This window comes from Pieris brassicae, chromosome 4 (assembly GCF_905147105.1).
Source record: "Pieris brassicae chromosome 4, ilPieBrab1.1, whole genome shotgun sequence".
In the NCBI taxonomy this organism is placed as follows: Eukaryota; Metazoa; Arthropoda; class Insecta; order Lepidoptera; family Pieridae; genus Pieris; species Pieris brassicae.
This window is the reverse complement of record NC_059668.1, coordinates 19,345,564-19,368,064: the sequence shown is the minus strand read 5'-3', so window position 1 is coordinate 19,368,064 and position 22,501 is coordinate 19,345,564. Positions and strand designations below refer to the sequence as shown.

At 36.2% G+C, this 22,501-nt stretch overlaps 1 protein-coding gene across 3 annotated transcripts in view; it reads right to left on the bottom strand.

The window, feature by feature from the left end:
- The window catches only part of LOC123708266 (transcription-associated protein 1), a 44,319-nt gene that overhangs the window by 7,605 nt on the left and 14,213 nt on the right, over positions 1-22,501 (bottom strand). For 2 of the 3 annotated variants that reach the window (XM_045658900.1, XM_045658902.1), the window contains exons 20-40: positions 22,207-22,412; positions 21,351-21,524; positions 19,572-19,763; positions 18,477-18,692; positions 18,102-18,338; positions 17,015-17,140; positions 16,290-16,412; positions 15,979-16,092; positions 14,795-14,991; positions 14,050-14,288; positions 13,005-13,236; positions 12,282-12,468; positions 11,799-11,929; positions 11,215-11,365; positions 10,049-10,192; positions 5,195-5,465; positions 4,740-4,951; positions 3,937-4,152; positions 2,476-2,964; positions 1,962-2,126; positions 1,095-1,220 (exon numbers count right to left, since the gene is read on the bottom strand). In XM_045658900.1, the coding sequence (XP_045514856.1) occupies positions 1,095-1,220; positions 1,962-2,126; positions 2,476-2,964; positions 3,937-4,152; positions 4,740-4,951; positions 5,195-5,465; positions 10,049-10,192; positions 11,215-11,365; positions 11,799-11,929; positions 12,282-12,468; positions 13,005-13,236; positions 14,050-14,288; positions 14,795-14,991; positions 15,979-16,092; positions 16,290-16,412; positions 17,015-17,140; positions 18,102-18,338; positions 18,477-18,692; positions 19,572-19,763; positions 21,351-21,524; positions 22,207-22,412 (4,148 nt within the window). The remainder of the gene's footprint in view (positions 1-1,094; positions 1,221-1,961; positions 2,127-2,475; positions 2,965-3,936; positions 4,153-4,739; positions 4,952-5,194; positions 5,466-10,048; positions 10,193-11,214; positions 11,366-11,798; positions 11,930-12,281; positions 12,469-13,004; positions 13,237-14,049; positions 14,289-14,794; positions 14,992-15,978; positions 16,093-16,289; positions 16,413-17,014; positions 17,141-18,101; positions 18,339-18,476; positions 18,693-19,571; positions 19,764-21,350; positions 21,525-22,206; positions 22,413-22,501) is intronic. The other variant, XM_045658901.1, reaches the window with a different exon arrangement.

The following is a 22,501-nucleotide window of genomic DNA, read 5'->3' as shown; positions in this document are numbered from 1 at the left end:
GGAAAGTCATAACAAAACATTTCTATTTTAATGTTACAGGAGGCAAACAGGCAGTACGCTCACCTAATGTTAAGTCGCCCATGGACACTCGCACTGCCGGAAGGCTTTTAAGAATTGGTACGCTCTTTTCTTGAAGGACCCTTATTCGAATTGCTTCGGAAATACTTCAGTGGTGCGTGGCAGAAATTTCCTTAAAAACGTTCAGTTGGAGAACGATGGAAGTCGAGGTGATACGGATGGTATTTTGTATTCTGCTTTGAGATTAATGACGAAACTCAGCTTCAGCCATTTATCCGAACTCCTCTGAACACTCGATGGTAAATGCGGTAGAAGATGCGGAGAGATCCCACATCTGTACGCAACGCCAAGGGATCAAGCCGCATGGAAAGTGACAGGTCGTTGACGTGATTCGATATCTCAACGTCCAGCATTCCGATGTTAGCTGTGGCTTTAACGAAAGTGATGAAATGATGGCATACTTAAGTCTTCGAGTGGAAAAGAGATAGATGCAAGCAAGCGTACAATGAGTCATGCTTTTTGTTGCGCGCAGTCGGCATTCATCGATTTATGAGACGTCAAAAACGATCGGTAATTTAACTTCTATATAAGAAAACTTAAAAGTTTATATCACTGTCTAAATTTCGACTGTGTGACAATATGATTTAATGTGATAATGTTAGATAAGTAACAATTGAGTGTGCTTCAATTATAAATAAGAACGTGTGCACGTTGTGACTGTATGTCCAGAGATTTTGCGGAAATAACTACAATAAAAAATAAATAATATATGTATTTCGCCCTAGTGGCAGTCCAAGTTTGATAAAAACCGCATAATCAGCAGACAAGTATATAAAACAGTTGAATTTTCATAAATTACTTTTTGATAAGATTATCTGATTGCGGTCTGACAAAACCGTCGTTAGACATTTCTTCACAAGAACTTTACATACAGCAAATTTAATATTAAACCACGCAAAGGTGTAATGAATCATAATAAACCGTTTTTTGTAAATATATATAACACTAATTAATTGTTTGTAATGAAATCAATAACACACTTTTCTCAATAAAATAATATTAAAGATATATTGTACCGTAGAAGTGGTTGGCAGATTTGCCGACTGTTCGGCCGTCTTGTGTCTCTCACGTTGTTCTATCTTCAAAGTAAGGTACAATGTCCGGATGGGGAAGTACACTGCTTGAGGGTATAGGCGACCCACCTGGAAATTAATTTATAAATCAATGGCGCTACAACCTTTTTAAGTCTTGGCCTCAGATTTCTGTATCTGCTTCATGATCATTTGTTAAACTAATAGGCAAGTAGGTGATCAGCCTTCTTTGCCTGAAGCACCGTCGACTTTTTGGGTCTAAGGCAAGCCGGTTTCCCGGCGATGTTTTCCTTCACCGTTCGAGCTAATGTTAAATGCGCACATACATAGTACATTAGTGCAAAGCTGGGGATCGAACCTACAAGTGATCAGCCTACTACTACAGTGATGAGAGTCGCACGCTGAAGCTACTAGGCCAACACTGCATTTAATCCTTTAATCATTATTATATCCTTTAATTTAAATTACATATATATTACAAATTTAATTAAATTGTATTTATTTTCTTTTAGTGTGGTGATAGTAATCTTATATAGTTGTTAACTTTGTTATTTACACTTTTACAGTTAACTTATTTACTAAAAAGTCTAATGATATAATAATTATATAGTACATAAAATATATGTCTAATCAATAAAGAACAGAAGTCACAAAAGACAACGAATACTACAAACCCAACCGCGTTTAAGGGTTTTAGTACCAAAGATGTTGGTAAGCACACCACAAGGATATCACCTACAAGACTTTAAAGTAGTAGAATGTAATGAAACCTTGTCTTTAAAACTACCCTCATTTTTTTTAATTCTACCCTCATTTGATGTATTATTTAAATGAAGTTTGCTAATTACTTACATGACTTAGCAGATTGAGTATAACGTTGCTATCGTACTGTACTAGGCAAGACAGCAATTGCGGTATCCATGGCAACCACTGTACGGGCGGAACGCCCACGCTGTACTTGTCTAATGCTTCAGCTAAACTGTTCTTATCGTCGTCAAAACTTAGCATCCATAGCACCTGAAATTTTTCATTTATATCTTTATTTGAGTAGGCATTTAATTTTTAGTTAATATTTTAGTCCAGTTTTCGGTTTAATCATTAAATTTATATTTTTAAACGATCTAGCTTTTTATTTAAACTAAGTGCCAGATTTATTTATTTACATTAAGTATGCGTTTTAAGAGATAAATGAAACGTATATATTTATCATGTGAGATTGCGTTTCACTAATATAATATACTAGCCGCCTGTTTTTTAAAAATTGTTAAAATGATATCGGTCATAATGAAATCGGTCCAGTAGTTTTTGATTATATTCGTTACAAACATATCTTAAGACAATGTTTTTTTACAAAAAAATGGCTTACCTTCGCACAATACTTTCGTGATTTAGATTCATTTTGATGTCTGCACGCGTGTAGGAAGCACGTCATAGCAGACACACCAACTTGCACCTGCCTCGGGTCTCTTATGAATATCTGCTCTAAGTAATCACCCCAAAGAGCCCATGCCTTAACCAATGTGTCGTGTAGTTGAACAGCGGCCGCGAAGGCCTTATTCGCGTCCTCGGAACGTCCTAATTGTGCGAGTAAAAGGCCTTTGAAGGCGTAAAACTCGGCTGTCATCTCCTTAGTGAAGTACTTGAAGTTTGTAGACTCGATCATATCCAAACCCTCCTGCAATTCGTCCTTTCCTTCGGTCCACGACATTTGTATGTGGCACTTGACTTGTTGCCTGATCTTCTGGAAGCAATCCACTATGGGGACGCTAGGGATGGTGTAGATGCGGTGAAGTGAGTCCAGACATACACCGGATAGGTTGTGCTTTCTCGCTATTTTCGCGAAGTGGATTATGGCCTGGAAATAAAGGATATTCATATAAACGCTGATTAATCAATAAATATACAAAAATAAGTCACGTGTAAATAAATATTAAAATACATAAATTCGAGATTAACTCAACACGACAAATTTTATTGGTAAACATTTTTATGGTCAAAAAACATAAAATAAGTAATCTTTATTTATTATTTAGAATCCTGAATTATACATATTACACAAGCTCCCCCGCGAACTTCGTTTCTCCTTAATGTGGTTTTAGTTAGCCTTAATACGTGACACGAAACAATAATTTCACTGTATTATCGTCAATATAATTTGAATTTGATTTACACTTCGGTCTAAGTAACACGTGGTTGGTTATGCTAACACCAAAAATTAAAAAAAGTAGAAATAATTGAATTTCACGGTATTTCGTTTACTATAAAATAAATTTAATTTATACTTTAGCCTCAATAACACGTGGTAATCATGATATTGAATTGTAGCTTATATGACACGTTTGTCGGTTTACCATAGCAGTGCCATCTATTGATTACTTACTCAATCCAGTCGAAAAGTATCGACTAGAAGTGACTGTCAATTAATTATAGACAAATAATTTGCAATACAATAAAATTGCGACTATAGTTAAAGATCTAAGCTATCCCAACTCTTAAGTTGGACCAGACTGCTCACGGTGTGCCAATTTAATTTAAAATCGGTTAAGTAGTTTAAGATTCCATCGCGGACAAACATCGTGATTTATATAGATATTAAGATATGCCGGAGCAATGGCGCTGGTATCAGCTGCTATTGTCATTATAATTTAAAAACATCAAAGTTAAATCAGTTCAAATACGTTATATGGTTTATTTGATGTGTTAGATGTTGCTAGATGTACAATTTAATAGATCAGTAAAATAGAATATATATAATATAATATATATATATATATATAGCTCATATATATATATGAGCTAAATTATACAACAAATGTCACAAAAATACCTGAGCACTAGCATGTACTCCTAACATACTATGGTTGGAGGCATGATCGGCTTGCGAATCGTAATGAGAGGCGATAAACTGGTAGTGGTGCTGTCTCCAGGTGAAAATGGCGCCCCAGTGGGATAATGGGTCGGCCACCACGGGCAAGCGGTTGCGCCATGTCTTCACAATCGCTTTCATGTCGTGCAGCGATGTTGGACGGCTGTGTACTAGGCCCTGGAATGATTTATATGATCTAATAATACATATTAGGTTATTAATCATAGACAATCAATAGTCAATACATTATTTATATTTAATGCGGAATATTAAAAAAAAACCTTTTTTATTGCTTATTTTATATTGGATAATGGAGAACGGTATTTTCTGGTGTTTCTTCTGTGCTAAATTCAATATAAGTGTTTAAGAAGTTTATTTTTCCTTCCTACTGCCTAGCCTAGAAACTTTACTATATGGTGCTCGCCTATAAAACCAAGATTAAGGTACTACTAGTGTAAGATCCGGCTACAAGATCACTTACGTCCATCTTGTTACATACAAATCAAAATTCATTAGATTTTTCAAGAGAAAAAGAAGCCAATTATTATACTTAACATTACTTGTTGATAATTTTTTATTGGCATGTTGACAAAAAAGATTTTCATTACATACACCAAAATTGTCTACTTGTAATAAGGAATGTAATCTTGCAGCTGGATCTCGTACTATAAGTTAAACAGTATTTATATCTCTGTTCTGTTCTAGTGACTAACTTCCGGACGACGAAGTTGACGTGGATGAATGAGTATGACAATAGATCTTACTGTATGTATTTGAGCAGCCTCGCTAAGCTCCATTAACTGTTGGGCAGCTCTCAATAGTGGCAGATGAGCGTGTGAAACCAGCTTAGGCAGGCGTCGCCACTCTCGTAGACATTGTGCTGCCGCCGCTTCAGCGTGTCTTTCTACACCACCTAACTGCTGCTCGCCGTGCGCACAGATGCATAGGTAACCACGGTAGAGGTTTACCACCCAACCTGAAAAATATATAATTCTAGTTAAAAACAAATCGAAATATAAATATTACTGGTCACCATCATCAGGCATCCTTCAAGATACTAAGAGCGTAACTATTTCCTGGAAGTAAAAAAGTAAATTAAGTCAGAGCCATCCAATCAGACATGTCTACGCATTGAAGCGCTCTGATTGTCTAGAAATTGTTCCTAGCATTAACAATTTCTTAAAACTTCGAACTTTTTCTAAATAAACAAGCTACATACCTAATTCTTTGGGACAATTATATTCCACTTCAGCAAGCGCTTCTTTCATAGTGGGCCAATTTGGATTCCTCCAAGAACTTTCCAGAATCAAGAAGGGATCTCGTACATTTCTCGTCAATCCGAGCTCAAGTAACGAGTCCCACTGGTTCAATTCTTTGGCACACTTGATCCAATGCTGAGTCCATAGATTGCACTCTTTATGCATATTGTATGACGATGGATTCGCAGAATACTCCTGCTTCAATTTGGCCATCGCTACATCATATGCTGCCTGAAATATAAATTATATGTAATTGAAAAAAAAATGTATTTGCTTTATTCTTATAGGAACTATGTTCCCTATTATTTACGCGGTAGGTAGATAGGTGGACTCTTAGGCCAGTTGTCGCATGTTTAATCGATTGAAGTAACAACCCAGTACAATCTCTGCAACAATGCGCGAATAATACTGGGTTAAAGAAAGCATAGTTCGAAAAGCATATTATCAAAGAAAAGAGAATATTGCTAAAACTATTGCTTTTTAGTTTGAAAATTTTATTTATCTCAGTCAAATGTTGTGTCGACGAGCAAAGGCTGTATGGTCACTCAGGCTTTCTTAGTTTTATAAGCGTGATGATTTCCTATTTACGTGCCATGGCTGTACATTTTAATCAATTATAAGCGTGACGATTTCCTAAATCGTCGGAGTTACGCTCCGAGAGTATAGCCAGACGTAGGCACTCTCTTCTACATTACAGTCATGTGTTTCATAGTAATTAACTAAATCATGGAAGTCACGGCCCGAGAGTAAAGCCAGACTTAGGCACTCTATTTGAACAGTGACCTCAAAAAGGTCAGTAAAACAAGTGACCTCTATTATTATAAATAATAATAATCAATGGCACTACAACCATTTTAGGTCTGGGCCTCAGATTTCTGTATCTGTTTCATGATCATCTGTTAATCTCATAGGCAAGTAGGTGATCAACCTTCTGTGCCTGACACACGCCGTCGACTTTTTGGGTCTAAGGCAAGCCGGTATTCTCACGAAGTTTTCCTTCTCCGTTCGAGCGAATGTTAAATCTATTCATCGAAAGAAAGTCCATTGGTGAATAGCCGGGGATCGAACCGACGACCTCAGGAATGAGAGTCGCACGCTGGAGCCACTAACACTGCCTCTATTATTATAGCACCCCAATGCCCCAGGAATCGTACCTGTTGTTTAGTATAGTTGGTGAATGTTTACTTAAAGTAACTGTCCCAATCAAAATTCAGATTATTATACTATATAATCTGGAGACAAAATATTGTTACGAAGACGGGTCGACTACAATGTTTCTAGATTTTTCCACTAGTTAGAGAACTTTTCAGCAGGCTGTAATATGATTTCTGACCGTTTCAGGAGAGGGTCAATCACATATTAGAAAATTGTAATTTTCATAATGTTACCCTAGTTTTCAGGAAGCTGAAACCTTTTTTCAGTCCGTTTCAGAACATGTGTAGTCGAGTGGTGCAGTTTTCAGGAGACCCGTTTTCAGGCGTTTTCAGGCCTAGTTATACCCCTTTGATGAAGGAATATTCTAGACCGAATTTTCTAGGTGTGAGACAAGGACGAAATGATACGAGAGAGAGAGAGAGAAGATCAGAACTTTCTCGAAACTAGACGAGCACTCTAGAACGCCGTACGACAAGGACGGAGCAATGTGCGAAAGAGACAAAGAGTGCGAACGTTCTAGAATTGTGCAATCGCTACTCAGTAGCAAGCCCGCCTAGAAAGTTCTCGAATATTGTTTAGAATTATTCCCAGGGATATATAAGCGAGCCGAAACGCGACTAGTCACTTAGTTTGGAATGCGATAACAAAAGAGAAACACCGAAGCGATAAAGTGCGAATAAAGTGAATACAAGTGACAAAGTACTGTGTAAAGTGTGCATAAGTGGAGTAATTAGTGATTGTTTTGTATGTGTAATTAGTGCATCTCTCCGGTTAATTTGTGCCCATAAATTCCTCATTGATTTACCAAGAAATAAACCCTTGAATAAATCTACGGCATTTTCTATCCGATCCCCTAGCTCGTAACATTTTGGTGTCAGAAGTGGGATAGAAACATGTCAATTACTCCAAGGGAGTATCGTGAGGAATTTGTGGCAGGGTCTGCAGCAGATGTGGAGATGCAGACTATGAAAACTGAGGCATTGAAAGATAAGTTTAAAAACCTGGACAGTAGGTTATCTAAACAGGAGAAACGCTTGCTTGAGTTGGAAAAGGAGGTTCAGTGCCTTAAGATGTCAGGTTTTGTGGAATCATCTGGAACGCTGGAAACACCTACCTTTAATGGTTCTTCTTCTTGGGGGGCCTATAAGGTACAGTTTGACGCTCTGTGCAAGATGAACGGTTGGAAAAATGATCGGGCTGTAGCTGCTCTTATGTTGGGACTGCGAGGCGAAGCCTTGACCGTTTTAGAAGCCATGAAAGGTGATGTGACACTAACGCGACTGCTGGATGCCCTTGAGTCACGTTATGGGGACTCACATTTGGAGCCAGTCTATAGGGCTCAATTACGGGAGAGAGTGCAGCAACCAAATGAGAGCTTACAAGAATGGGGCCTGGAAATAGAGAAGCTGGTAAGGAAAGCCTTCGCATCCTTACCAGATGTCGCAGACAAGATATTAGTACAAACCTTCATTGATGGAATAAGAGATCGTGAAGTCAGGATAAGTGTAAATCTTGGTCACCCCAAGAACCTGAAGGATGCTCTAGCCCATGCGTTGGAGGTGGAGGCGATTCGGAAAGATCTTCAACCTTACCGCATTAGGGCTGTCACGGAAAAAGCTAAGTGTCAACGAGGGCCAACCTGTTACACCTGTGGGGAAGTAGGGCACATGAGGTTTTCATGCCCTAAGAAAGACTTCCGAGGTGATGTGAAGGTTAGACGTGGGAATACCTTAGTTATCGAAGGAGAAGTCAATGGAACTAAGTGTAACCTAACACTCGATACTGGAGCTTCACGAACAGTGATCAGATATCAGCTTTTGAAGACATTTTATAAAAGCCCTTCTAGAGGAATTGTACAGCTTGTGACGGCAACAGGTCAGCGCATAACCGATCGAGGAGAAGGTATCGCAACCTTCAAGATTGGTGGAAGTTTTTACAGACATAAAGTTGTTCTTGCTGACATAGTAGATGACTGTATAATCGGTTTGGACTTTATGAAGTTCTATAAGTGTAAGATAGATCTAGAAAAAGGAATGTTCAAGTGTGGAAAACAGGAAGTTTGCTTTAAAGGTAACCGTTCAAAAAGTGGTTATGACGCCTGTAGAGTAATCAATGTGGACGGACAGGCTAATAATCAACAAGAGTGGAACACAGTTCAAACAGTTCCGGATAACTATACGGAAGCCCTGTCAATAGTTCTATCAAAAGCAGAGGGGCAGTTAAAGAAATTTTCTGACATGTTATCAACCCATGAAAGAGGGCTAAGAAGGAGTTCAGATGTAGTGTCTCAAAGACCGTGCGATAAAGTTAACGAACAGGATGGAAGGGATAATGACCACGTGAGGTTACTAAGAACAGATACCATAAGTCCAGATTGGTGTGGGAAATTAATTCAGGAAGAGCAACATCAAGATTCTGACATTAAACCCATTCTGGACTGGATGAAATCTTCAGCTGTCAAGCCGCAATGGAGTAAAGTTGCATCTACAAGTAACACTACTAAGAGTTACTGGGCTCAATGGGATAGTTTAGTTCTACATAATGGGGTGTTATGTCGTAAATTGAAAAATGCTCAAGGCGATCATTTGCAGTTAGTTGTACCAAGATTGAAGGTTCGCGACATATTAGAAATGTGTCATACTGACTTATCTAGTGGACATTTAGGAGTAAAACGGACTCTTATGAAGGTTAAGGAAATGTTTTATTGGATACATTATCGTGAAGATGTAGAAGACTGGATCAAGAAATGTAGAGCTTGTGCAGCTGTTAAGGATCCGCAAACTCGATGGGAAAAGATAATGGCCACCTATAAAGGGAGTAATGATGCTCGGGACGAGCATGTCTAAGGAAGGGGTAGTGTTACGAAGACGGGTCGACTACAATGTTTCTAGATTTTTCCACTAGTTAGAGAACTTTTCAGCAGGCTGTAATATGATTTCTGACCGTTTCAGGAGAGGGTCAATCACATATTAGAAAATTGTAATTTTCATAATGTTACCCTAGTTTTCAGGAAGCTGAAACCTTTTTTCAGTCCGTTTCAGAACATGTGTAGTCGAGTGGTGCAGTTTTCAGGAGACCCGTTTTCAGGCGTTTTCAGGCCTAGTTATACCCCTTTGATGAAGGAATATTCTAGACCGAATTTTCTAGGTGTGAGACAAGGACGAAATGATACGAGAGAGAGAGAGAGAAGATCAGAACTTTCTCGAAACTAGACGAGCACTCTAGAACGCCGTACGACAAGGACGGAGCAATGTGCGAAAGAGACAAAGAGTGCGAACGTTCTAGAATTGTGCAATCGCTACTCAGTAGCAAGCCCGCCTAGAAAGTTCTCGAATATTGTTTAGAATTATTCCCAGGGATATATAAGCGAGCCGAAACGCGACTAGTCACTTAGTTTGGAATGCGATAACAAAAGAGAAACACCGAAGCGATAAAGTGCGAATAAAGTGAATACAAGTGACAAAGTACTGTGTAAAGTGTGCATAAGTGGAGTAATTAGTGATTGTTTTGTATGTGTAATTAGTGCATCTCTCCGGTTAATTTGTGCCCATAAATTCCTCATTGATTTACCAAGAAATAAACCCTTGAATAAATCTACGGCATTTTCTATCCGATCCCCTAGCTCGTAACAATATTATTGGGAACATATCTGGAAGTACCTGTGCTTGTTCAAAGAATCCTTGTTGTTCATATGCGATGGCGACGTTTGTCTCGCGATACCGCGCGTGTTTCTGCCATAGTCCGGACCACATGTCCTCCTCTTGAAGAAGCTCGTACATGTCACTCAATGACTCCATTATTTCCTAAGACAAATATATTTAGAACAAATTAGTATAACAGATCTAATTACATAAGGAAAATGTTTCTGTTTTCTCTGTTTGTAGATTTCCTTCCGTTATTTTTTTTTTGATTAATTTTATTTATTTTTAACTCTTTAGTTATACGGAATTAAAATTTGTACTAAGGTGTAGAAGCCCTTCCGACACCAAGGCTAAACCTTTTTTGTGGGTTTTTGACGTTTTGTGTAAGTTTCAGGAAAGGCTCTATCACATAGAAAATTGTTATTTGTATAATGTTACCCTCGTTTTCAAGAGGCTGAAATATTTTTCGGGCAGTTTCAGAACATGCGTAGTCGAGTGATAGAGTTTTCAGGAAACCCTTTTCAAAACTAGTTATATTCCTTTAATGAAGGAATAGTCTAGACTTTTTTCAAGGATGGAATGATACGTGAGAGAGAGAGGGAAGATCGGACACCTTTCCAAAGCCAGACTGAACACAGATAAAGAGTACGTACGTTCTAGAATTTGCAATCGCTACTCAGGAGCAATTAGAGAGTTCTAGAACGTCATTCAAGATTATTCCCAGGGATGTATAAGCAAGCCGAAACGCCACCAATTAAGTCAGTTTCGAATGCAATTCCGAGAGATTAACATTGACAAGTGATAAAGTGCGAATAGTGAAGGCAAGTGATAAAGTACTGCGTAGTATGAAGTGCGCGTAATTGAAATAACTAGTGACCGTATTTTGTGTGTGGTAATAAGTGTATTTCTGCGCGTAGTTTCTGGCTTTTTAGTGTAAACAAATGCCTCGTTTATTTATTTACAAATAAACCCTTAAAGAGATCTAACAATACTAAATTACTTAAATAAAGTTGAGTTTATCCATTTTTAACGTAGAGTAAATAAGATTCCATAGTATATACAGTAATATACTGATAAAGTACATACATATGCCACACATTTCTTTCTGTTTATGCATATGCAGTCGTGAAAGTAGGTTTTTGGTAGGTTTAAAATTATGGCTAAATATTTAAATATTGCCTTACAGATGGTGTTGTGGTTTCTACATCGTAATCGTAGATTTCAAGCGCATCCCGACTGGCCTTGCCAGCCGCTTGATCGATGGCCATTTGCTCAAGATTCAGAGTCATCCGGTGCCACAGATTGTGAGTTTTGCCGAGATATTTCATCATTGGACTGTGTACAAATAAAATTAGTTAATAATTTTGTGAAATTTGTCACATACATATATAGTTAAGTGAATTGTAATATAACTTATAAAAAATTAAAAAATAACATTTTTTTTTTGTTATTGTCCCTTTCACTGTTTATATATTTTTTAATTGCTTTGCATTATTCCATTAGTTCTGTCTAAGTTCTTGCCTTCACCTTAACTAATCTTTTTTATCTAACAGAGGTTGCCTGTAAAAGATCGCTCGAAAGCGATAAGGCTGGACTATACTGTATACTTGCAACGAAGTGTTAATAAATACATTTTTTTAAGTTTGGCATGTTCGTTTTTATCTATTCCATAAATATCGTTTAATCATTTTATTATTAATTTTATTAATAACTGTAATGGCGTAATACTATTCCTCTATATGATTCTTAATCATAAACGAATACTTACGGTTTTATAGAGATTGGTGGGTTACACCGCGCCAATGCTTCAATAAACGTGTGTAAAGCGCTTATTGGCAGGTGCGGTTGAATCACGTGGACTCCCGAGATTATGAATGGAACTATTTCATTCATAATAGTCTAAGTAATAAAAAATATTGTTATAAAATATGTTACAGACCACTTAACGATATTTAAATCTACTTTATATGGTACGTTATATTTACTCTGGATCTTCTGGCACGATATTGAATTTTTTTCACTAATATAAAGCTACATTATTACTAAGTATATCACAACAATATCAGCTCATAAAAGGAAGTATGTATGTGTGATGGTGATCATAACATAATATATTTTTTCATGAAATGAATATCTATTTTAATAGATTTATGTTAAGTTCTTAATCAATCAATATATACTTTAAACTTAGCAAGAAAAGCTACAAGTCAAAAAATTACGTCTTTTCTACCTGGAGTAAATTTACACTTACCGGGAGTTGCCTTTCATCAAAAGTGGTCCAGAGCTTGGGGAACAGCCTCAACCAGGTGTAGTGTGCCAGTGTTTCGTCCATATGACAAAGCTGCGCTGCCGCGGCGACTAACTGTTCTGTGCGCACGCGTCGAGCCAATTCAAGGAACTCGGACTGTTTTGCTATTATTTGATTCAGCGTTCGCTGTCTAAACGCAAATAAATAAAATATATTAAGCATAACATAAAAAATAACCTAAAATAAGTACCAAAGTTAAGGTAAGTGGTTTCAAAAACAAAGTACCCTATGTAAAATTTCCAAAAGTAAATTAAGGCTTATTTCTGAAGCTATGTAGTTTTACTTAAAACCGTTTACGACGACATCGTTTAGAACAACATACCGGTTAAATTGACCCCAAAATCAAAGGTGCCAGCTAAATCCTATGTATTAGGTACTTAATAACAACGTCATCGGTTTTTACGACCAAATATGTTCGTCCCTTCAATGTTGTTATAACAGATTTTAACTATATTTCAATGCTTTTTTTTAATACAAAAAAGTTCAACCCGAAAAGTTGCTACGAGCAAAATAAAAAGTAAATATGGTAAGTTATAAACAAAAAACCAAGTATATATAACAATAGGTTGTTAGAAGTAGTACTTTAAAGTAAAAAATAAAAGCCTTATCTAAAATAACGTCGGTTGAAAAATATATTATACATTTTTGGAAAACTTATGTCCTCACCTATTAGGAACATTTTTTGTCAAATCTTCCTTTTGTGTAGAATTGGAGTCCAAATCCATATCTAAGACGTCTTCCTTGTCGGGGTCAAGGGAGTCACTGAATCCATCGGAAGACTCTTCTTTCACGTTGCTAAAGATCGCGAAAGACTTTCGCTCTTCGCTATCTGCCCAGTTTATCACAGCAGTGATATTGGGCAGAAGATATTTTGTGTTAGACAGTCGAATTTGGGTAGCTGCAAATGTTTATTCAAATATATTACAAAAATAATTATATAATAACGTGGTGCGGGACCTTATTTTATATATATATATATATCTATATACATACTAAGAAATTTACCAACATATATTATATCCATACATGAAACACATTACTTTTTTTATTTCTTTTTTATAATTAGTTATAGAATATTAAAAATAAAAAGCAAATAGTAACAGAAATCTGGGGTCAAGACTGAGGGTTCTGGCACAAGTTTTTATTTATTGTAATTGTATTTTTAGTAATGTAATCACTAATTAAAAGAAAATTAGCCAATCGGCTTGTATTAACGGTCACCTTCTACTTGCTTATAAAATATCAATATGAAACATATGCAAAACTATACTAATGCATAACTACTTTACTAAACTCTGATTTTTCATTCCATACAATTCTGATATTCCATAAGTGTTAAAGCTACTAAAAAAGTTCTCCACCGAAAAGGGGACAAATTTGACCCATTTGAGGGCAATCATTTTTTTTTATGTTTTACCTACAAAAAGGTAAATCTAAATATTTACTTACTCAAGTAACCTAATACAAAAATAACAAATAATTCAATATATCGAATTAACTTTAATTACTTTATTATCTTTAGCTGGCATCACTGCCTACTAATTCCAGGTATAGTAAACCTTTAAAAATTTTTTTTTATCTTTAGTTACGCGTTTTTTACTGTTTGTGATGTATGAACATGTGACTCGTTATTGAAAAATGTGCCCGACCACAAAGATTTGCAATCTCTGACATGTCAAAAATATGTGTATAGCAACCAAACGCAACTCACTCGAAACACAAGTAACAAGCAGCAACTCCAGACACTGTTTTATCCAGAAATGTTGTCCAATATGTTCCCAGTTCTGAGAGCAGATGATGTAAAGAATACGATCAAATAGCTTCTTCTTGACGCTCGCGTCGTACACTTCAAAGAACTTGGCACGTATGTTCGGCTGCGTGCAGCGTAGACCCGCTAGGAAAGCTGGCTCTAGCTTCATCGATAGTTCCGTTGCTTTCAGTTGTTCGTCCCTGTATACAGAACGATTAGATTTATAACGAATAAAGGCTTTTATTGTCTGACCGTCAGTTGCAAACAAAACGGTAAATAATTGGTAAGAAAAGCTATTTTCGAAGGCGATTTTTTTCAGCAACCCACTTTATGGTCAAACTGTTCTGCCGTAGCCTGATTTATCTCTTTACCAATTTGATCACAAAATCCGTTTAATTATGATAATAGTGGAAATTTATTATGCCATAAACAATATAACAATCAAATTTAGTAAATTATTTTACTTTGCAATCTTGTTATATCAATTAAATTTATGACCCAACTAATAAATTATGCCGTGCGGGAAAATTAGAAAAAATATTTAGTCTAACATTTACTGTACCTATTTTTACATTTTCATTTCTGTTTTTTTTTATTAATTTCACATATTCAAGTAAAGGAACACGTTGGAACCTCTGTGACTAAATTTATCAAGAAATAATTTATCCAATAATCGTTACTAGTATTTATATAACTAAGCTATTACCTATAAACATAGTTGACAAGATCCAAGAAGTGAGCGTTCAATTCCAGATCATCGGGGAACCGTTTCTCCACATATTGCATTAGCTTCACGAGAAGAATTGACTTTTCTCTGAGAGATGGCGCCGCCAGAGCACTTGTATTTGCAGTGCCACGATTCTTTACCCATTCTTCAACCATACGGGTAATGGCTTTCATTACCTAAGGAATTTGAAATCACCATTAATCTGGTAATGTCCTGGTTTGATTATTAGGAAAACTAGAAGGTGTCAAAGGCTGATACTAGCCCATAAATAACGAAGAAGAAACCCAAAAAGCCAAAGTGATCAACCTTATTTGCCCTTGACACAATTCAAATCAAATGCTTAACCAACAAAACCATGGCATCAATGGGTTTTCAAAACCTAAGCAATTTAATAAATTAAAAAGTTCTATTAAGTATTGAAAGCTAATTTAGATCCAAAAAGTCTTAATAAAGCATTTCGAATTCGTACTTGATAATCTTCTAATGTATAGAATTCGCGTGTCACAATGTTCGTTACCATACTCCTCCGAAACGGCTTGACTGATTTTTATGAATTTTTATATGCATATTCAATAAGTCTGAGAATCGGTTACTCTCTATCTTGCAAACCCCTAAATGATAAGGGGTGTCCACTCCAATTTTTTTTTTATTATTTTATGGATAAAATTGTTATTTTTTTATGATACATCATACAATACATGAAACCCTTAATTTTCACCCCTCTACTATCAACCACTATATTTTATTTGTTAATTTAAAAAATATGACTTAATATAGTCTAAATAAAGTCTTAATATAGAGAAATATTCACAGAAAACCCTAAACATACCAACGTTATGCTATGTTCTAAAATGGTTTAGGCTAAGCAAAATCACACACACGTAACGATGCGGAGCGGGGATTGAATTACGCGTTATTGTTAATATTATTTTCCACTTTCCAGCACTTTACACCACATAATGGTAAGTTTTAGGTATAAAGAGTCACTGGGGTTGGCCACGAAACGTTTTACTATTGAATACAGAAACGTTACGGCACGTTTCATGGAGGGAGGGGGGGGGGGTCCAATAATCTCCAAAAATTGCGTGACGTAATACTTGAACGCTCCCTTAAGGAGAAACGAAGTTCGCGGGGGTAGCTAGTATGATTATATAAATGCATACCTTTGCGTCACTCGTTTTCTCTATCAACCCGACGAGAATCGTTCCGATGAATGTCTTCCTTGTCTCGACTGGCATCACTGACACCCTTGCTTTCAGTAAGTCCAATGCTAAAATCTAAAGGAAATAACTTTGTAGCAAATTTTCCATACACAATTTTCTTTAGGGCTACTTAATTTAATTATAAAGATTTGCCTACACATACTTTGCATTTAAATGAAGCTGTTAATGAGTTTTAGGTGTGTTATATTTTCAGTAGAATCTTGAAGGATCTTACTGATGTGAAATGTTTTATTTGTCAAAAAAATACTTACAAGTAAATCCGAAGTAGCGTTATCGGGATTCGGTGCGACATGGTCTCTGGCCATTCTCTGCAAAACCCTCATTAGAGGCAGCAACAGTCTGTCCACGTAGCCCGGACTCGAAGTGCAACACGCCTGGGATAAAAATGATTTTTTCTGTTTATATGTTAAAAAATAAACCAACGGCTCAGTCTTGTAATAAACTCAAGTTTTTTTGCTAATACTACTGACTGAAATCTTACCGTTTATCTTTTATCGTATCCTACACAATTTTACCGTTTAAAGTAAGATAACTTTCCCCCTTAATTTTCAGAGCAGGTTGTTTAAGTATATACACACGTTTTAAGTAAATATTTGTGTTTTTTTTATAGAAAAAATTCATACCTTCGTTCTTATTATTTTAATTGTAGTATTAATGATATACGAAAAAAGCTTCTATTTTGTAGTTAACAGAATTTATTGGTAATAACTTGCCAGTTAATTCATATTTAATATATAATAATAATCATTGAAAAAAAGAAGTATTTTACATTTATTAAAGAAGAATTTCTATACGAGATATATAATGGCAAAGTCAAAGTGTGACTCCCGTACGCGAAAACGTATTTAATTTTGACGAACGCAAGACATAGTCTAACCTATTTAAAATATTTTAGTTCTATATTATATACTTTAAAAATAGATATCGGCATCTTAAACTTGCCTAAATTAAATTAAACGCAAACAATAATAACTACCTTCAACATCATTAAAGGCCCCAAAAGCGAATTAGCGCCAGTTCCAGGCGCGGATTTCTCATACGACGCCAGTCCTTCGAACGCGTACTTGCTCACGCATGCGTACAAAGTCTCCAATTCTTCGTACTAAAAACAAAGTAAATATAAAGGTAGTTAAGAAAAAAAATTGTCAACACGTGTTTGCTATCAAAATGCTGTGAAGTTTCGATAAAATTTGTGTATGTACAATTTTTAAATCAAAACCTTGACTGTAATGACTTCAAAACTTTTTAAAATAAATAACTATGTCGGTGATATAATATTTTCTAAACATACTGCAATAGAGACACGTTTCTGTCTCAACAGCTTATATATACTTATATATACCGTTTACTTCTTTATTCATATTTCCTAACCAAATAAGCCAAATCTTAATATATATAAATCTCCTGTCACGATATTTGTGCGCGATGGACTCCTAAACTAACTTAACCGATTTTAAATTAAATTGACAAACCGTGAGCAGTCTGGTCCATTTAAAGATCTAAGTTATTCTAGATTAGATCTTTAATTATAGTAGCAATTTTATTGTATTGCAAATTATTTGTCTATAATTAATTGACAGTCACTTCTAGTCGATACTTTTCGACTGGATTGAGTAAGTAATCAATAGATGGCACTGCTATGGTAAACCGACAACTGTGTCATATAAGCTACAATTCAATATCATGATTACCACGTGTTATTGAGGCTAAAGTATAAATTCAATTTATTTTGTCGTAAACGAAATACCGTGAAATTCAATTATTATTACTTTTTTAATTTTTGGTGTTAGCATAGCCAACCACGTGCTACTTAGACCGAAGTGTAAATCAAATTCAAATTAAAGTGACGATAATACAGTGAAATTATTCTTTCGTGTCAGGGTATTAAGGCTAACTAAAACCACATTAAGGAGAAACGAAGTTCGCGGGGGCAGCTAATATTTTATATAGATTAAGTTGGCTTAAAGCTAAGGCGACGCTTTTTTAATCGCTTTTAAGTAAATAAAAAAATTGCACAGATGTTTTGTATTTGGTAAATGCTTGGCAAAAAGAATACTACGCACCTTAGAAGCCTGGGCAGCGCCAGAAGGTTCGGTGGGGAACAGCGCAGTAAGCTTAGCCAACAAATTGTGTGTTAGTCGAACTATCTTGGGATTAGTGGACGCCACACACGCCGATAGACCGCGGTGTAGAGGCTTCAGAGCTGCAAGAATTTGATCGCGGCGTAGAACTCCCAACAGGAATACTAAGAGTTCAAGGCCTGTGCACGCGTTCGCGTTACTCTCTGCGGTTGAGAAAACCTGTAATAAAGATAAGCTTTGCTAGTAAAAGAAATCAGGAGATATATAAAAACTATTATATATTATTTGCTAAATTAATTAAATTTTACATATATTTGTGTTACTTCTTTGCACCAAATTTTTTTTAATATGCTTTACCTTATCCAACCATGCTAGTTTCGGTTCACACAGATGAGGCCAGACGTCAGGCTTGAGCGCGGCCTTCAGCAATAAAACACACCGCCGTGATAGTTGCTCAGCGGGGGATCCGCCCACTCCAACTGCCGCACTGCTATTGGCTGCTGCCGTTGTAGCCCCGCCCCCAGCCACCGAAGCCCCGCCCACAGCCTCGTTAACCTGCGATGGGGACGTCAACTGTGCATCTTTTAATACATGCGGATAACTAACACGACATAATGGTATGATATATTATGATTATATAGAAATAATACGATTATATTATACCCGTTTGCACTAAACGATGTTTTATTCATTTATTTATTAACAATTCATTGCACGTATACAGTACAATTAAAATAATTAATTAAAAAGGTAGCTGGCGGCTTTATCGCGTTTGAGCGATCTCTTACAGGCAATACATGTCGGATTTTTTTTCTTGAGACTTATGTATATGTCGCAGCCAACTAGCTTAATTAGCCGTTCAATTAACAGTCTAGCCGTTTAACTAGCGGCCTGAAAGATGGTCAGTCAGTTGATCGAACAGCTCGGCTTGGATCGATGACGTTTCATTACTTGCCTCGCCTGTTGACTATTAATTTAAATTTAATTCAACTTTCTGCCACTCTCAATCACGAAACGAAATTATTCTAACTGTCAAGATGGCGACGGCAAACCACAACTTTGATGGTGTTTTACAAAGTTTTATGAGAAACAATAGAAGAAGAAAAAGAAGAGTGTACTGACAATAATAATGTGAATTTGACTTAAGCAATATTTATGCCAAACAATGACTGTATCGTACGAATGGCCTAAGCATAAGCCAGCCAGTAAATGAAATGTTGTAACAAACGTTACGTCTGAATATCTTTCAGGCCGTAAGTTAAACGGAGCCGTTTAGTTAAAAGGCTAATTAAGCTGCGACATATACATAGCTATCAAGTTTAATAATGTAATAAAACCTGTACGAACAGATATTCTAGCATAATAGAAAAAATATAATTAATTAAAAGTAAGGTAAATTTAAAAATAATTTTAATATGATTCCACTTTGAACTTAAATATACCAATAAATACCTGGCAAGCTAGTCTCAATAATAGATTGACTACAACATCGACATGTTGTCTCTCTAGGGGCTTCGCGGCGTCCGGCTCTCGGGAACTAGCGGCCTGCGGACTGGCCCAACCCGTATTTAGGGCCTTACGAGCATCGCTACTACTGTCTTCAGAAGAAATACGCTTGATTGCCCCACTTGTTGATGTCCCCGCCTGTAATTACATAACACATAACTTAGTTTTGTCTTTGGTTAACATAGCTTTTACACATTGAAAGAAAACAATTTTTTAACCAGATTAAAGCTATTTGTATTATTAAAAACTTAATAATTTACATAATTTTAAATTTAAATGTTTCCGACGTTTCGCGTGCTTTACAGCGTGCGTGGTCACGGTGACTGAAGACAAAAGGTGTTGAATGTCAAAAGTATCACAGCTGTAGAGAAAGTTGTGTTATCTGTATTTATTGCCCCGAAGTTGGTATCACACATAACATTCTGAACGTTGAAATAGTTAGTGTTTTCGTAAATACATACTTCTGTATTTTCTATTATTATTTAATCGACACTCATTTCAAAATAAGTTCATAGATCCAAAATTAATAAAGATTAGATAACAAACCTTATGCTTAAATAAGTCGAAATGGCATCGAGCATTAAATACTGTACTTAGTTTCATCGTACTTTTGTTTTTTATTTTATATATAACCCCACAGACATTATCAATCCACTACATCAGTATTTCCCAACGTGAGGAAGTTGGCAGTATTCCCCCACAGGGGGGGGGGCAATTTGATATAACACAACGTGAAACCTTGAGACTTAAGCTAACCGAATTGGAACCCAATAGCAAATCTTGATGTAGCAAGCATCAAGGATCAGGACCTTATTCAATTCATCGTGAAAAGTCATATTTTGGAATTTGGATTCCAGTTTTTCATAACGTTTAGAAAATTCATTAAGTGAACAATTCAAAGTTTTAATATATAAAATATGTATGTTACATAGTATAAGAGTTTTAGGTTACCTAAGGGCCAAAAAAGGAAGGGAAACACTGGTCTAAATCATTTTACATTAAAAATACAAATGATAAAAAATATAATACAAGCAACTCTTGCGACCTCAGCCAGAATAAAATATACAATATATTCCTATCCAGATATTTTAATTAAAGATATTAAATTTAAAACACGTCTCGTAGTACTTATAAGTAAAAATGTTGCCGTTGCGATCGCCCAAAAAAATGTGAACTCATCGCAAGTTGCGACGTTTGATTGGTTAGTTTAAAATAATGCGCATAAAACTTATTATATATAAGCATGCAGTGTTGGCCTAGTGGCTTCAGCCTGCGACTCTCATCCCTGAGGTCGTAGGTTCGATCCTCGGCTGTGCACCAATGGATTTTTTTTCAATGTGCCCATTTAACATTAGCTCGAACGGTGAAGGAAAACATTGTGAGGAAACCGGCTTGTCTTACACTTGTCAGGCACAGAAGGCTGATCACCTACTTGCCTATTAGATTAACAAATGATCATGAAACAGATACAGAAATCTGAGGCCCAGACCTAAAAAGGTTGTAGCGCCATTGATTTATTTTTATATATTATAGAACACTAAGACTGTTAATGAAAATTACCTTAGTTAATTATATTAGTATTGTAGATAATTAAGTCAACATAGTACTACTTATTAGCCATAATTATTGTATAGGCAAGATTGTAATTCGTGTAGAGTCGGACTCTTTTCTTGTGAACTTTATTGTAGGAAAATAATATTATTATAGTAATTATTAATAACTCACAACGGCCTCATCGGGAGTGTAGTCGCGTATCCTCTGCAGCTCCCACTTGAGGGCTACCTCTGCTAAGTCAACTGCTAGTCGGCGGTGTTCCAATGAAGCGGTGCCAGAGAGACCTAATCGCTGCATTGCTGCCACCATATGCCCTACTAGTGCGTGTCGGACCGGGTAATAAACCTGAAGAAATACGCTTTTATTGTTATTTGTATAGAAATCCAAAATTTTATAAATATTTTATAAATCTGTACTAAAGTATTGACAACTGTACTAGATTGGGTTTGGCAACCTAAATATTTCAGCCTCCTGAAAACTAGGATAAGTTTATAAATTTCAATTGTCTAATAAGTATTTAAGTTATAGAAAAATCAAGAACAATTTCATTCATGCCGTTTCTTAACAATATTAGGGAGCGTTCAAGTATTACGTCACGTAATTTTTGGAGATTCTTGAGCCGCCGCCCCCCCCCCCATGATACGCGCCGTAACGTTTCTGTATCCAATAGTAAAACGTTTCGTGACCAACTCCAGTGACACTTTAAACCTAAAACTTACCATTATGTGGTGTAAAGTACTGGAAAGTAGAAAATAATATTAACAATAACGCGTAATTCAATCTCCGTCCCGCATCGTAACGTTTTACAAAAGGACCCCCAAAAAAATTCGTTACGTAATACTTGAACGCTCCCTTAGGACACAACACAATTTCTTAAGATAAATAAAAAATATAATTGTTCGACATTTTAAAATCATACGATTCTTTTATTACATTTTCGATTTGGTAGACAATTCGTGTCATTACCAACATTCTTAATGATTTTCCCACGCCTTACCAAAGTGATGAATTGATGTCTCCTACATACCTTATAATGCCTAACAACCAGCTGTAGAATATGGAAGAGCTGCTGCACTGAATGCCCATCTTCAACAATGATCTTCTTGGTCCAGTGTGTGAGCATCGTGTTGCCATCTTCCATACGTTGGGGCATTGCTGGAGTTAGTATTTCCAGCGCTGCGCGTACGACTCCACGCGCTTCCACTGCGTGGGCCTTCAAAAGGCTGTGGAAGACTGGAAACAAGTATTGATAGATTACTAATACTATATATTACGTCAGATATAATTATCCCGAGACTGACCCTAAACTAGATTTTGGCTAA